The sequence below is a fragment of the Sorex araneus genome, chromosome 2, assembly GCF_027595985.1.
Source record: "Sorex araneus isolate mSorAra2 chromosome 2, mSorAra2.pri, whole genome shotgun sequence".
In the NCBI taxonomy this organism is placed as follows: Eukaryota; Metazoa; Chordata; class Mammalia; order Eulipotyphla; family Soricidae; genus Sorex; species Sorex araneus.
Genome location: NC_073303.1, coordinates 219,856,229 through 219,869,909, shown reverse-complemented (window position 1 = coordinate 219,869,909; position 13,681 = coordinate 219,856,229). Strand labels below are relative to the sequence as shown.

The following is a 13,681-nucleotide window of genomic DNA, read 5'->3' as shown; positions in this document are numbered from 1 at the left end:
CTCACTACAAGAGATTTCTGAGCATAGAGCCAGGAATAAGCTCTGAGCACTGCTGAGTGTGGCCCCAAACACCAAATAAATAAGTAAACACTCTATTGGGCTCGAATCCAGAGAGGAAACCAATATCCCTCTATTCCACCAGAGAAGCCCATTAACGTTCATCCTCTTATTAATAAGCATCATGTGTTCCAGGAAATGAGCCAGATCTGAATCCCTCAAGCATTTTCAATCTGTTATTTGTCTCTTGAGCTCCAAGGCTGCTTTGTTTTTCACACATATATGAAATACATGCATATATATGGGCCCCCCTATATACATATGTATATGTATTTCATATATGTGTGAAAAACAAAGTAGTCTTGGAGCTCAATAGGGGCTGGAGTGACAGCACAGCGGGTAGGGCGTTTGCCTTGCACACAGCCGACCCGGGTTCGATTCCTCCGTCCCTCTCAGAGAACCAGACAAGCTACCGAGAGTATCCTGCCCGCATGGCAGAGTCTGGCAAGCTACCCGTGGTGTATTCAATATGCCAAAAACAGTAACAAGTCTCACAATGGAGACGTTACTGGTGCCCGCTCGAGCAAATTGATGAGCTACTGGATGACAGTGCTACAGTGATATATATGGGCACTGGGAGGCGGGGGAACCACACCAAACTGTGCTCAGGGGTCACTGTCAGTGGTGCTTAGGTAAGCACAGGTGGTGCAGGGATCGAACCAGGGTTAGGCCTTACCCACTGCACCATCTCTGTGGCCCTGACCTCCAAGACTTTGGACTCAAAGAAGAAGCCTGAAGAGAAATGGGGAAATGGCTCAAAGCCTTATGAGTGCATGCTTGACATCATTCAGGAGCCTTGGGTTCAAACCACTGCACGGTCCCACCCCCCAGCCCCACCACCAGCACTGCTGAGTGTGGAACAAGAACAATAACGAAAGCCCAGAAAGGCCAGGAGGATTTTTTTCTCTGTGGACTGGGGCTTCTACTTCAGCTTCTCTTCCCCTCCTCATCCCTGCCGCTAGCTCCTTCCCAGACTCCCAAGCTCCTTCCAAGCTTCTGCAGGTCCCTACGTCTAGCTGGAACCCAGAGGTCGGTGACCTGCAGACTGAGCCTTGGCTGCTTCCCCCCTCCGTGTCCTGCCCAACCTGGGACTCCGAGATCCCCACGCAAACTTCAAGTTCACATTCTCCTTGGCTAAGGCTTCCTCTCAGCCTCTCCCCTCCTCCCCACCTCCTCGGGTGGTCCCCAGCCTCTTCCTCCTTCCATCCCCCTCTTCCCGCTGCCCCTCCTGTGTTGGCTTTATATACATCTTCTCTCTGGACCACGCTTGGTGGGGTGGGGGGTGGGGGCGGAGAAGCACCCCCAGAGATGCTTAGGGGGTTCCGCCTGGCCCTGCGCTCTGGCATCACTCCTGGTGGGACCATCTGGGATGCCAAGGACGGGACACGGGGCGGCGGCATGCAAGGCAGGTGCCCTCTCCGCTGTGCCATCATCTATCGCTCCGGCCGCGCCGGGCCGCTCGGGGGGCTCCTGCGGTCCCCTCCTCTCCCGGGGGCGCTCCCTGACCGCCCGGGGGACGGACGCTGCCCTCTGGCCTCCGGGGGCGCGCCTGGGCACCCAGAGCGAGCCCCGGCGCCTCCCGGTCCCCGCCTCGGCCCGGCTGCCCTCGCGCCTCTCTCCCGGCACCTTGACCGCTGCCCCGCGCACTCCCCTTGTCCCCCGCGGGGACCCCGCTGCTCCGCGTCCCCACCTTTGTCTGGACTCCGCACTTAAGTTCTGCGCGGCTCCTGCTCTGCCTCCCGAGCGGCCGCCCCCCTGCGGGTCCCTCGCCGCCCCCTTTTGTCCCGCCCTCCCCTCCCCTCCCCTCCCCGGCTCCGGGTGGGAGCCGCCCGCGCGCCGGGGCCGGCCCAGGTGCCCGCGGACTCCCGGGGGCCCCTTCCTGTCCCCCACGCCCGTGTCCGTCCCTCCGGCGCTCGCTGGGCCCTCGCTCCCTCCCTCTCCCCGACTCCCTCTCTCGCCTCGGATGACAGCGCTGCCTCTTTTGTTGGCTCCACAGCCAATCGCGGCCGCTGACGACACGGGGGCCGGGGCTATAAAGGGCCTGGCCCGGGCCCGGGCCCCCCCAGCCACCCGCCCCGGCCGCCCGCCCGCCCCGCCCGCGCGCCCCGCCGCCCCCGGCCCCCCCGGCCCCCCCTGGGCCGGGCAGCCCCCAATCCCGCGCCGCCCGGACCCCCTCCTCCTCCTCCTCCTCCTCCTCCTCCTCCCTCCCTCCTCCCTCCGCCCCCTCCCCGCGGGACTCCGGCGTCCCCGCCCCCCAGTGCTCCCTCCCCTCCCCTCCAGCATGGTGCTCGCGGCCCCGCTGCTGCTGGGCTTCCTGCTCCTCGCCCTGGAGCTGCGGCCCCGGGGGGAGGCGGCCGAGGGCCCCGCGGCGGCGGCGGCGGCGGCGGCGGCGGCGGCGGCGGGGGCCGGGGGGCAGCGCTCGAGCCGGCCGGCCGCGTCCGCGGCGCCCGAGCCCGACGGCTGCCCCGTGTGCGTGTGGCGGCAGCACAGCCGCGAGCTGCGCCTGGAGAGCATCAAGTCGCAGATCCTGAGCAAACTGCGGCTCAAGGAGGCGCCCAACATCAGCCGCGAGGTGGTGAAGCAGCTGCTGCCCAAGGCGCCGCCGCTGCAGCAGATCCTGGACCTGCACGACTTCCAGGGCGACGCGCTGCAGCCCGAGGACTTCCTGGAGGAGGACGAGTACCACGCCACCACCGAGACCGTCATTAGCATGGCTCAGGAGAGTAAGTGGGTGCCAACGGGGGGCTGGCGGGGTGTGGGGGGGGCGGTGGTGGCGGGCACCAGGGGGGCTGCGAACGCCGGGGGGCTCCGGGCCGGGTTGCTCCAGCCCGGAAGCCCTTTCTGCAAAAACTTGACGGATTGGGGGGCGGGGGCTGCTCCGTGGAAGTTTTTTCGAGCGGTGGTGGAGGTGGGCTGCGGAGTTGTGGGCACGCCCATCGCCCCGAGGTGAGGGCGGAGGTGGGGGGTGCGGCGGCAGACCCTGGCCCCGGGGGGGATTCCGCTTCCCAAGTGCGGATTCGAGGGAGCCCCGTGTTGGGTGGGGGTGGGGGGGCAGCCGTGGGGGAGCTGCAAGGGGAAGGGGTCGCAGCTCGCGGCGGCAAGGCGGGGGCGCTGGGGGTGCAGCCCCCGGACCGCCCTGGCACTAACTCTGCACCCCATCCCCGCCTCGCCCCGCGGGCTGCCGAGCACGGAGCGAGCGCGGCTCCCGCCGGAGTGAGGTCCCGGGGGCCGGCAGCCCCGCGAGCATCCTTTCCCTTCCTGACACCCCGCTTCCCGAGCGGTCCGAAACGCCGTTCCTTCTGGGGACCCCCGGGAGCCCCGAGAGCTCAGCTCCGCGCGCGGGGCGCCGGGGCGAAGGACACCAGTTCGAGTTGCATTTCTGCTCCCCTCCACCCCCCCCCCCGCGCCCCTGCCCTGCTTGCCTCCCCTGGAGGGGAGAAGACCTAGGGAGAAAAAGAAAGAAATAGATGGAGAGGGAGGGGGAACCCCGGCATCCAAGCCCCCCGGCCAAACGGAAGATGAACATGTTAATAGACTTGAGCTGCTTTGAAATTTTATGGCCTGGAAAATCTAAGCCAATACTCCCCCCCCCACCAGGCCGCCCCCCCCAGCTCCCCGTAAGGTCAGATGACTCCCCCTCCCCTCCCCCACCCAGGCTCCCCCCTGCCCCAACTCCAGAGAAGCTGGATCCCAGGGGCTTTCTGATTTCCTAGCGGATTGGCAAAGTACCCCCCCCTCGCCTCCCCAAGACACACGTACACACACTCGCTTCTCTGTTTGGTTTTATGGCTCTGAACAGAAGAGGGGGGGAGACTGGTTTATTGGCAGATGGGTCATAAAAAGCTGGGGGCCGAGGGGCGTCCCAGCGGCCCACCCCCGTGGGAGAGGCGGGAGCCCAGGTGTGCCTGAGCCTGATGCCCCGGTGCCCCTGCAGACCCTAACTCCACAGGACTTGGCCAGGGCTGTAAAGAAAGAAAAATTCAAAGGAAAGTAACCTGAGGTGTGTGTGTGTGTGCAGGGGTGGGGGGGTGGGGGCGGTGGCGAAGGCCTGGGCTCTGGTCTTGGGTTCCTCGGTCTCTGTTCTCCAGGCTTCTGCTTTATGGAAGCTCGGGTCAGTCCGAGATTGACTGAGGGCAGGGGTGGGGGCGGGGATGCGAGGAGGCCGTCGTGGAGGAATTCTGAGGAGTTTGCCGGGGGGAGCATGCGGGGTATGCGGAGAGCGGGTGCTCCTGGGGTACTCGGCGGGGCGCGCGAGGGCTTCCCCGGGGGCGATGGACGGGGCACCCCTCTTGCCCCTTCTGTCCTGAGCATCCCTCGGCCCGCGGTCCTAAGCTCAGCTCGTCCCGGCGGTGCCGCTGCAGGAAGTGAACAGACTCTGCACGCAGGGATCGGGCAGTGCAGGTGGGGGTGCCGGCGGGAGCGGGACGACACGGGCAGGTGAGGAACGCCCCGCTTCCACCCCCCTGCCACCCCGGGACTTGGCTCTCGAGGGAACTGGGTCTCAGGCCAGGTATTGTACGTCCCCTTTAAGAGGCAAGCGGCGCTCTTAAGAGAGGGAGGGGGAGCAGAGGGGAGGGGAGGGAGAGAGGGGAAAAGGAAAAAGGGACTTTTATAGTCTAATCCCCAGGGACCCGCTTTAATAAGAGACTTGTGCTCTGCTAATCGGGGGAGGTGTTTGTCAGCAGAGATGGCCTCCGCTCCCCTCCCCCCCTCCTCCCCTCCCCCAGCCCTCCACCCCGGACCCCAACCCCCACCTCCCCGAGGCGGCAGTGGCTGCCCTAGTTCCCTCCACATTCTCTCGGGCTCTCCCACCCCGGGCCAGCATCCTGGGAATCCAGCCCCCTGCCCTTCTGGGAGCCAAGCCCGGCCCCTCCAACCAGGGTAGGGAGAGTGGCCCCTGAGGGGTGGCCGGGGGGGAGGAGGAGGAGGAGGAGGAGGAGGAGGAGGAGGAGGAGGAGGAGGAGGAGGAGGAGGAGGAGGAGAGGAGTGGAGGAGGAGGAGGAGGAGGAGGAGGAGGGGGTGAGCGGGGAGGGGGTTGGGCTTTTGCTGAAAATAGTGCAATGACCTCTCTCCAGACCAGCGCCGCCTACTAACCCTGACCTGCCGCCAACCCATCAATCCAACACAGATGTGGCTCCTTCCCTCCCCTGGCGGCCTGTGTATGTTGGGGACTCTCTCAGGGCCCCTGCTTTCCCCTGTGTTCTACCTGCTCTTCCTTTGTTCCTTCCCCGCACTTCTCCACCCTTTCTCTGTAGCCCCCCAAGGCTCAGCAACCCCCCTTTTAGCTTCTTAACCTCCACTCACTCCTACCACCCCTCCTCTCTCCCAGACTTCTCCAACTCCCAAACTTAGTTCCACCCTGGAGTTCCACTCTCTTCCTTCTCTCTCCCCCTTCTTTTCTGACCTGCCCTTCTTCACCCGATGTCTCTCCTCTGTTATCTCTTTTCCCAGTTCACCTCCCTTTTCCCCCTTTTCTTCTGGACATCGGCACTGTCCCTCACTGGGGAGACGCGACCGGCCTCTCCCTGAAAGGAAGCAGACTTAGAGAGGTAGAGTTCCGGTATCCATAGGGCCGTGTGCTGGGAGCACTAACAGCAAGCCAGTGTTTACTGAGAAGCTACTTATTTGTTCAGTGCTCACACTCCTAAGAAGCAAGTTTGGCTGGAAGTTTGGGTAGTTCAGGAGGCGGTGATCAAATCTACCAAGACTAGTCAAGAAAGTTTGTTTACTTCTGAATAGTTCCGGAAGGGGCTGGAGCGATAGCACAGCGGGTAGGGCATTTGCCTTGTATGGTGGCCCACCTGGGTTCGATTCCTCTATCCCTCTTGGAGAGCCCGGCAAGCTACCGAGAGTGTCCCGCCCGCACGGCAGAGCCTGGCAAGCTCCCCGTGGCGTATTCGATATGCCAAAAACAGTAACCACAAGTCTCACCATGGAGACGTTACTGTGTCTGCTCGAGCAAATTGATGAGCAACAGGATGACAGTGACAGTGACAATTCCGGAAGACTTTCAGGCATTTACCTGAATCATTTAAGATTGGAATTCAGGGAATTGGTTCATCTGTTGAGCACTGTATGGTATAATTTCGAGGCATCTATTTATACCAGGGTGAGACTCATGGCACTTAGTACCCAATTATTAAGATGGGCAGAGAATAGAACAATCCTATGCCAAATTGGGGCATACACAGTGTGTCTTTTGGAACTGACCGGTGCTTGTCCCTCTTCATCTCCCAGCTCCTCTCCTAATCCCACCTCATTGTACATATGCAGCTCCAGGAAGGTAACTAGGAGTACCAGAGTCCTGGGGCCTCAAAATACAAAACAAAACAAAACAACCTGTGGGAAGAGGGGATGGGGTGGCGGAGAGAGCTCAGGCTTTGCATGCAGGGGACTTAGGGTTCAGTCTCAGCACTGCCTGGTTCTTCGAGAGTAACCCCTGAGCATTGCTGGGTGTGGCCCCCCAGTAAAAACAAAGAGCCAAGCGAAAAGAAGGGCAGGATAACTTTGTCAGTCTCATGACCTGAACGTTGAGAAACAGTAAGGACTTTCCCCCCCAGCTCATCTCGGAGGGTCCAGCTCCTCCTGGGGGCCGGGTGTATGACGGGAGACAACAGGTGCTATCTTTCACGCTTCTGCAGGACTCCCAGGGAATCGTTCGCTGGGGTGTGGATTTCCCGGTGGCGCTCACATGCTTCTGGAAGCTCTCCGCTGATTCTCCTCTTAGTCTGTCTTTTTTTTTTTTTTTTTTGCTTTTTGGGTCACACCCAGCGATGCTCAGGGGTTCCTCCTGGCTCTGCACTCAAGAATCACTCCTGGCGGTGCTCAGGGGACCACATGGGATGCTGGGAATCGAACCTGGATGGGCTGAGTGCAAGGCAAACGCCCTCCCCGATGTGCTATTGCTCCAGCCCCTCCTTTTTGTCTTAGAATAAGGATGCAGGTTCCTGTCCAGCAGACGCATAATCTAGGGGTTCCTAACTGATTTAAAACACCATGAAGGGAACCGGAGAGGATCTAAAATGGAAGCTTGGCAGGTATTAGTGGGACTCAACCATTAGCTAGAGAAGGTCAATTTATGAACAAAGGAGAAATGGCCTAATGTCACATGGAGTGTTAAATTTTTTTTTCTTTTTGGGTCACACCTGGTGGTGCACAAGGGTCACTCCTGGCTCTGCACTCAGGAATCACCCCTGGCAGTGCTCAGAGGACCATATGGGATGCTGGGAATCGAACTCAGGTCGGCCGCGTGCAAGGCAAATGCCCTACCTGCTGTGCTATTGCTCCAGGCCTGGAGTGTTAAATTTTTGTAAAGATGATTGGCACTGCATGGAGGAAGTAAAAGCAGCTCAGGGTGGAAATAACAGATTATGTTTGTTTGTCTTTTCTTTTTGGATCACACCCAGCGATGCACAGGGGTTACTCCTGGCTCATGCACTCAGGAATTACTCCTGGCGGTGCTCAGGAGACTATATGAGATGCTGGGAATTGAACCTGGGTCGGCGGCGTGCAAGGCAAATGCCCTACCCGCTGTGCGATTGCTCCAGCCCCACGGATTATGTTTAGTTGGGCTGACTAGATATTATTTCTGATGCAGGGGCACCAGAAAGCAACAACATCAAGGTAGTTTTCCCTTCCTCAGAAACAGGCAGTGATGAAGCTGCTGAGAAAACCTGCCCTCAGGACCCAGGGCTGGGGAGTCGGATGCACTGCAGGGTGTTACTCTAGTGGCATTCATGTAAAAGAAGCCTAGATTCGAATCTAGCTGACTTCATAGACTAAATCCTCAACCCACCTCCCTCTCTGGATCCTGGGCTGTCAGACACTCTAAGGCCAGGCCTTTTGGTTGCGCCTGCTCACCGGAAACATGGGCAGAAATGGGCGAAGTAAGCAGAGGCAAGCGGTGTGATGTGAGTGGTTCGGCTTCTCGGAAAAGGATCCGTGGGTCAGAAAACAAGTGGAGGGGCTGGAGTGATAGCACAGCGGGTAGGGCGTTTGCCTTGCACGCGGCCGACCCGGGTTCGAATCCCAGCATCCCATATGGTCCCCTGAGCACCGCCAGGGGTAATTCCTGAGTGCATGAGCCAGGAATGACCCCTGTGCATTGCCGGGTGTGACCCAAAAAGCAAAAAAAAAAAAAAAGAAAGCAAGTGGAGCTCTGTCCTCCAGAGACAGTGGGAGGGGAGATGGCAGGTAGAATTCCCTAGTCACCATCTTCGTAGATCATCTGGTGACAGGCCAGAGACAGGTGCTTGCCTGGCCCAGGGCCACCCCGTGGCATGGAGCGGTCCCTTGAGCTCTGCGGTTTCCGAGCCTGTGGGAACGGGATGGGGGACGGGTACAGTTCATCAGGAGGGGCTGACGGTCGTCCCAGGGGACCGACAGGAGGCTCTGTCCTGCGTGCTAGCGACAGGCTGGTCAACAAGAGGCGCATAGGAAGATACGGAATTGGGAGTCCAAGAAGGAGGAATCTGAGTTGCTAACCCCACCCCCGGCCCCGGGGCCCCCAGCCGTGCTGATGCTGTGTCCCTTTCTCTCCCACCAGCGGACCCCGCGGTGCAGACCGATGGCAGCCCCCTTTGCTGCCATTTCCACTTCAGCCCCAAGGTGATGTTCACAAAGGTACTAAAGGCGCAGCTGTGGGTGTATCTCCGGCCGGTGCCCCGCCCAGCCACAGTCTACCTGCAGATCTTGCGACTGAAGCCCCTCACGGGGGAAGGGACTGCAGGGGGAGGGGGCGGAGGACGGCGGCACATCCGTATCCGCTCTCTCAAGATCGAGCTGCACTCGCGCTCCGGCCACTGGCAGAGCATCGACTTCAAGCAAGTGCTGCACAGCTGGTTCCGCCAGCCCCAGAGCAACTGGGGCATCGAGATCAACGCCTTCGACCCCAGCGGCACCGACCTGGCGGTCACCTCGCTGGGGCCAGGAGCAGAGGGGCTGGTGAGCAGGGGGCCCGCGGCGGTGGCCTAGCTAGTGGACCCTGGCCCCGAGGTGGGCTGTCCTAGCAGAGGTAGCGCAGGGCTGCCCAGGGCGGCCGGGGCACCAGCATTAGTTATTTCTCAGGACGAGAGGCTGATCTTGGCGGAGCTGGGGAGGGCGTGGCAGCTATCGTTTTTCAGAGATTCAAGCCGGGCAGCAGCTAAAACTTGGAGTTGGGTGACTTCACGGAAGATCCGTGGGAACCCAAGAATGGGCTATTGAGGAGGCCTGGGGCCAAGGGCTGATGAGGGTCAGGTTGCGAGGTCAGGGGGAACCCGGGAAGGCGGGTGGGAGGGGAGAGGAGCCCAGTGGAGGTAGGGAAGGCGGGTGGGAGGGGAGATGAGCCCAGTGGAGGTAGGAAGGTGGGTGGGAGGGGAGATGAGCCCAGTGGAGGTAGGGAAGGCGGGTGGGAGGGGAGAGGAGCCCAGTGGAGGTAGGAAGGCGGGTGGGAGGGGAGATGAGCCCAGTGGAGGTAGGGAAGGTGGGTGGGAGGGGAGAGGAGCCCAGTGGAGGTAGGAAGGCGGGTGGGAGGGGAGAAGAGCCCAGTGGAGGTAGGAAGGCGGGTGGGAGGGGAGAAGAGCCCAGTGGAGGTAGGAAGGCGGGTGGGAGGGGAGAGGAGCCCAGTGGAGGTAGGAAGGCGGGTGGGAGGGGAGATGAGCCCAGTGGAGGTAGGGAGGGCGGGTGGGAGGGGAGATGAGCCCAGCAGAGGTAGGGAGGGCGGGTGGGAGGGGAGAGGAGCCCAGTGGAGGTAGGGAGGGCGGGTGGGAGGGGAGATGAGCCCAGCAGAGGTAGGGAAGGTGGGTGGCAGGTACGGGCTGGGGGATGGGAGCTGAGGCCAGCGGGTGGGCGAGCAGGGCAGAGCGGGCAGGGCTGCCTCGGGGCTGCTTCACGTCTCTCTCCTCTCCTCTCCCCCTCCCAGCACCCTTTCATGGAGCTCCGAGTCCTGGAGAACACCAAGCGGTCCCGGCGGAACCTGGGCCTGGACTGCGACGAGCACTCGAGCGAGTCTCGCTGCTGCCGGTACCCCCTCACCGTGGACTTCGAGGCCTTTGGCTGGGACTGGATCATCGCGCCGAAACGCTACAAGGCCAACTACTGCTCCGGCCAGTGCGAGTACATGTTCATGCAGAAGTACCCGCACACCCACCTGGTGCAACAGGCGAACCCCAGGGGCTCCGCGGGGCCCTGCTGCACCCCCACCAAGATGTCCCCCATCAACATGCTCTACTTCAACGACAAGCAGCAGATCATCTACGGCAAGATCCCTGGCATGGTGGTGGACCGCTGCGGCTGCTCCTAAGGTGGGGGACAGAGGCGGCCGCCCCCACAGACCCTTCCCCGAGACCCCCAGCTCCGACCCCTCCTCCCCACCCCCCGCCACGCAGGCCCTAGAGCCCCCTCTACCTCTTCCCGTGGACATCACACCTTGTTCCTGCCCAAGCAGTGTGCAATACAACAGAGGGAGGCAGGTGGGGGCTGGGGGGTGAGGGGCTGGGGGGGGGAGGGAAGGCTGGGGGCGAGGGGGCACGGCCAGGCGGGGCGTATTTGAGGTTTGCAGGTGGTTTGGCAAGACAGAGAGGCGTAGAGACAGGTAGAGCAGAGAGGGATAGAGACGGTGAGAAGGCAGAGGGACCGAGGGGCGGAGGAGACTGAGAGGAGGCGGAAGTGAACCGGGAGAGAGAGAGAGAGACACGGAGACGGCGTTCCAGGAGGAGGTCCCACGCCTCCCTGCCACCGGCCCGGGGAGGGTCTGCTGTGGCTGAGCGAGATCCCTTGGTCCCCATCCTCAGGAGGAGAGGAAGTCACGAATCCCTTCCTGGCTTCTTCCCGATTCCCCTCCGGCAGTGGCCCGGGGAAGGCGAGGGAGGACCAGGGCACAAGTGAGGCCTGGGGGATTTTATTTATTTATTTATTGTGATTTTTCTTTTCTTTTCTTTTTTTTTTTGGTATTTGGCTTTATGGAAATAGAGAGGCCCCGCTCACCGTGCCCCACTCAGTCCTTACTCCCCCAAGCCCGTTCTCCCTCGATACCCACCTACTTAAGCACTTGTATAAAGCCTCCCGCGGGGGATGGGAAAGGGAGGAGACGGCGGCGAGAGGACTGGCACACGGAAGTTTCTCACCCATAATCACCCGATCTTCCTGAGCCAAACGGGTTGAGCTGAATTCCAGTGGTCCCAGAACACTGAGGGGTCAGGGTGTCGGGGCTGGGGGAGAGGGAGGAGAGAAAGCGAGCCCTCAGCATCCAGGATCTGAACGAGAGCCGCTCAGCTACCCCTCGGGCCCACCCGCGGACCGCGGAGATGCGTGGCCAGAGGGTAGGGTCTGTGCAGGCCCCAATTCTCCCCAGCCGAGAGAGACCAAAGAGCCTGTGGAAGGCCCTGCTCGAAGCCTCTATCTTCAGGTCAATGAAAGGGAAAGTGGACAGACCCCAGGGCTCCCGGGTCTGGGGAGGGGCGGGAGGGGTCGGGAGGAGGAGGCTGAAGGTGATCGGGCATCTGAATCCAAATCATTGCTCTGGGCGAGGGGCAGACCGAGGTGGAAGGAATTCTGGAGAGGAGACTTGAGCTCCGCAGCCCCAAAGCTCAGGGTGGGAGGGGGGAGAACAAGGGAATAGAGTGTCTATAATTATTTTTATCTTTATTTTTGGAATCTAGCAGTAACTGGCAGCAGGGAGGGGATAATACAGCGGGGAGGGAGGGGGGAAGGCAGCTGACAAGGCCAGTCGGAACAGAGGACGGGCAGGACGGGCCCCTTGGTTTGGAAGGCGAGGGAACACGAAGGGGCTGGCTGTCCGTCCAAGTCACTAGCGGGGCCCGTGCGTTCCTCCCCCCCACCCTGCCCCACCTTCCTCTGGACTCACTGTGCCTCAACGGAATGAGAAATCGCAGCACCCGCCACAGCCAAGAGATGAATTCTGAGCACTTACCACGGGCACTTTATGGACAAAAAAAAAAAAAAATACCTCTCGCTGTGGAACAGATAACCAGGGCACCAGAGCAGTGGTGAAGAGATGAGGCTTAGAGGAGGCGCGGGCTTCAGGGAACGAGTCTTCCCTTCTGCCTCCCAGCTGGACAGTGCCTACGCCAAGGAGTCAACCTCCTGTCCATGCCTACTCATACCTCGCCATCAGACCCGCCTGGCCGCAGGCAAGGGCCTGCAGGAGGACAGGAGAGGAGGGGAAAAGAACCTTCGGCAAGACGATCTCTCTAAGCAGAGCCAGCGACGATGAGTCTGATTGATGCACAGCCCGAGCTGGAGAGATGATGGATGGAGGAGGTTTCTCTTCCCCAGGGCGTGACTCCCACCCGGTCCAGCCGGGGAAGGGGCGGCGGCATGTGACTGCCCTCGGGAAGGTGTCGTGGAGAGCTCGGCAACTTCTCCCTGCTCCCGACTGAACAGGAATGGGCGTGTGCTTGCCAAGCGGCCTTCCACGGAGCGGCTGTGCCAACCCGCTGCCTCTTCTCTGGCCCTGTTCTTCGTCCTGCCTTCTACTCCCGATCTTCAGAGCGAGTTCCGTCTGACCGTCCGCCTTTCCTTGGTGGACGGAGCGGAGCGGAGAACGGAAGACGCCTCCTCCGAGGCCCCCATGTCCACGTACTTCACCTTGGCACGCAGCGGGGGCCAGGCCTTAGGTATCAGGTGACTTCCCTCTGCAAGTTCTAGAGAGCTGGGGCATTAGAGTTGGGGGACACTTAGAATATGTCCCTTAATACCACCAAATAAAAACCTTTGTCGGGGAGGGGGGGTGTCTTTCTCTTCTGAACATAAATCTAGGCGTTCAAGTCTCATTCCCCTGGTCCTCCCCACTCCTAAAAGAGGCATGGGGTGAACAGAGGCTTGGGGGCACAGCCCGGAGACCTATAGTGGAAGGTAGCACCCCCTCCGCCCACCTTATGACGTGTGTGGATCTGGCCAGTGCCCCTCTGATCATGACTAGTGTAATTATTATTTGTGTTATTTGTTACACCACGTGTGTGATCGCCTGTTTGTTAAGGATGTCTGAGGACGGGGCTCGCAGGGGCACTGGCGTGCCAGGAAAGGACTTCTTCACTGAGACCGAGGCTTCCTGGAGGAACCATTGCAAAAGGCCATCGAGGCAGTTTTCAAGTTGTGTGACAGAGGGCAAAGATGGCCAGAGGGTGCTCTGAGTTTTGGGATGGTCACATGACACAATCCAGCACTTGAAAAAAAAAAAAGAAAAATAAAAGCAGTCAAAGAGTGACTGATGAGTCATGAGTCAGGACTCCTTCAGTGATGAGCTCTCCTCCGTCGTCAAGCGCCACATGGTTCATGCCCTGGAGACTAGGAACGGAAGAGAAGCTGCGCCCAGGGGAAGACATTAGGGGGCTCTGGGAGGAGGGGGTGGGACACCCACACAGGGGCGGATGGGCAGGAGATGCAGACCCAGAGTCACGGGCATCCGGAGATCCTGATCCAGAACAGTCCCCAAGATGACCAAAGCCCTTCCCGAGCCTCCACAGGATATCTGAGGTTTTTATTTTTTATTATTATTTTTGGTTTTTGGGTCACACTCGGCAATGCACAGGGGTTACTCCTGGCTCTGCACTCAGGAATTACTCCTGGCGGTGCTCGAGGGACCATATGGGTTGCTGGGATTCAAACCCGGGTCGGCCGCGTG

General features: G+C 60.6%; 1 protein-coding gene across 2 annotated transcripts; it reads left to right on the top strand.

The window, feature by feature from the left end:
- Positions 1-2,267: 2,267 nt before the first annotated feature.
- GDF11 (growth differentiation factor 11) lies at positions 2,268-13,278 on the top strand. Of its 2 annotated transcripts, XM_055128937.1 has the most exons (4): positions 2,268-2,780; positions 8,603-8,679; positions 8,833-9,000; positions 9,959-13,278. In XM_055128937.1, exons 1-4 carry the CDS (start codon positions 2,339-2,341, stop codon positions 10,337-10,339), a joined length of 1,068 nt encoding a protein of 355 aa, XP_054984912.1. In that variant the 5' UTR covers positions 2,268-2,338; the 3' UTR covers positions 10,340-13,278. The 2 variants fall into 2 exon arrangements, with proteins under 2 accessions (XP_054984912.1, XP_004601980.2); XM_004601923.3 differs by having other exon boundaries at positions 2,271-2,780; positions 8,603-9,000.
- The last annotated feature ends 403 nt before the right edge of the window (positions 13,279-13,681 follow it).

Excerpts from the sequence above, each read along its gene's own strand:
- GDF11 (XM_004601923.3), top strand. The coding sequence starts at position 2,339 with ATGGTGCTCGCGGCCCCGCTGCTGCTGGGCTTCCTGCTCCTCGCCCTG. Across the intron at positions 2,781-8,602 it reads CATTAGCATGGCTCAGGAGA|CGGACCCCGCGGTGCAGACC; the intron begins GTAAGTGGGTGC and ends CTCTCCCACCAG. Across the intron at positions 9,001-9,958 it reads GGCCAGGAGCAGAGGGGCTG|CACCCTTTCATGGAGCTCCG; the intron begins GTGAGCAGGGGG and ends TCCCCCTCCCAG.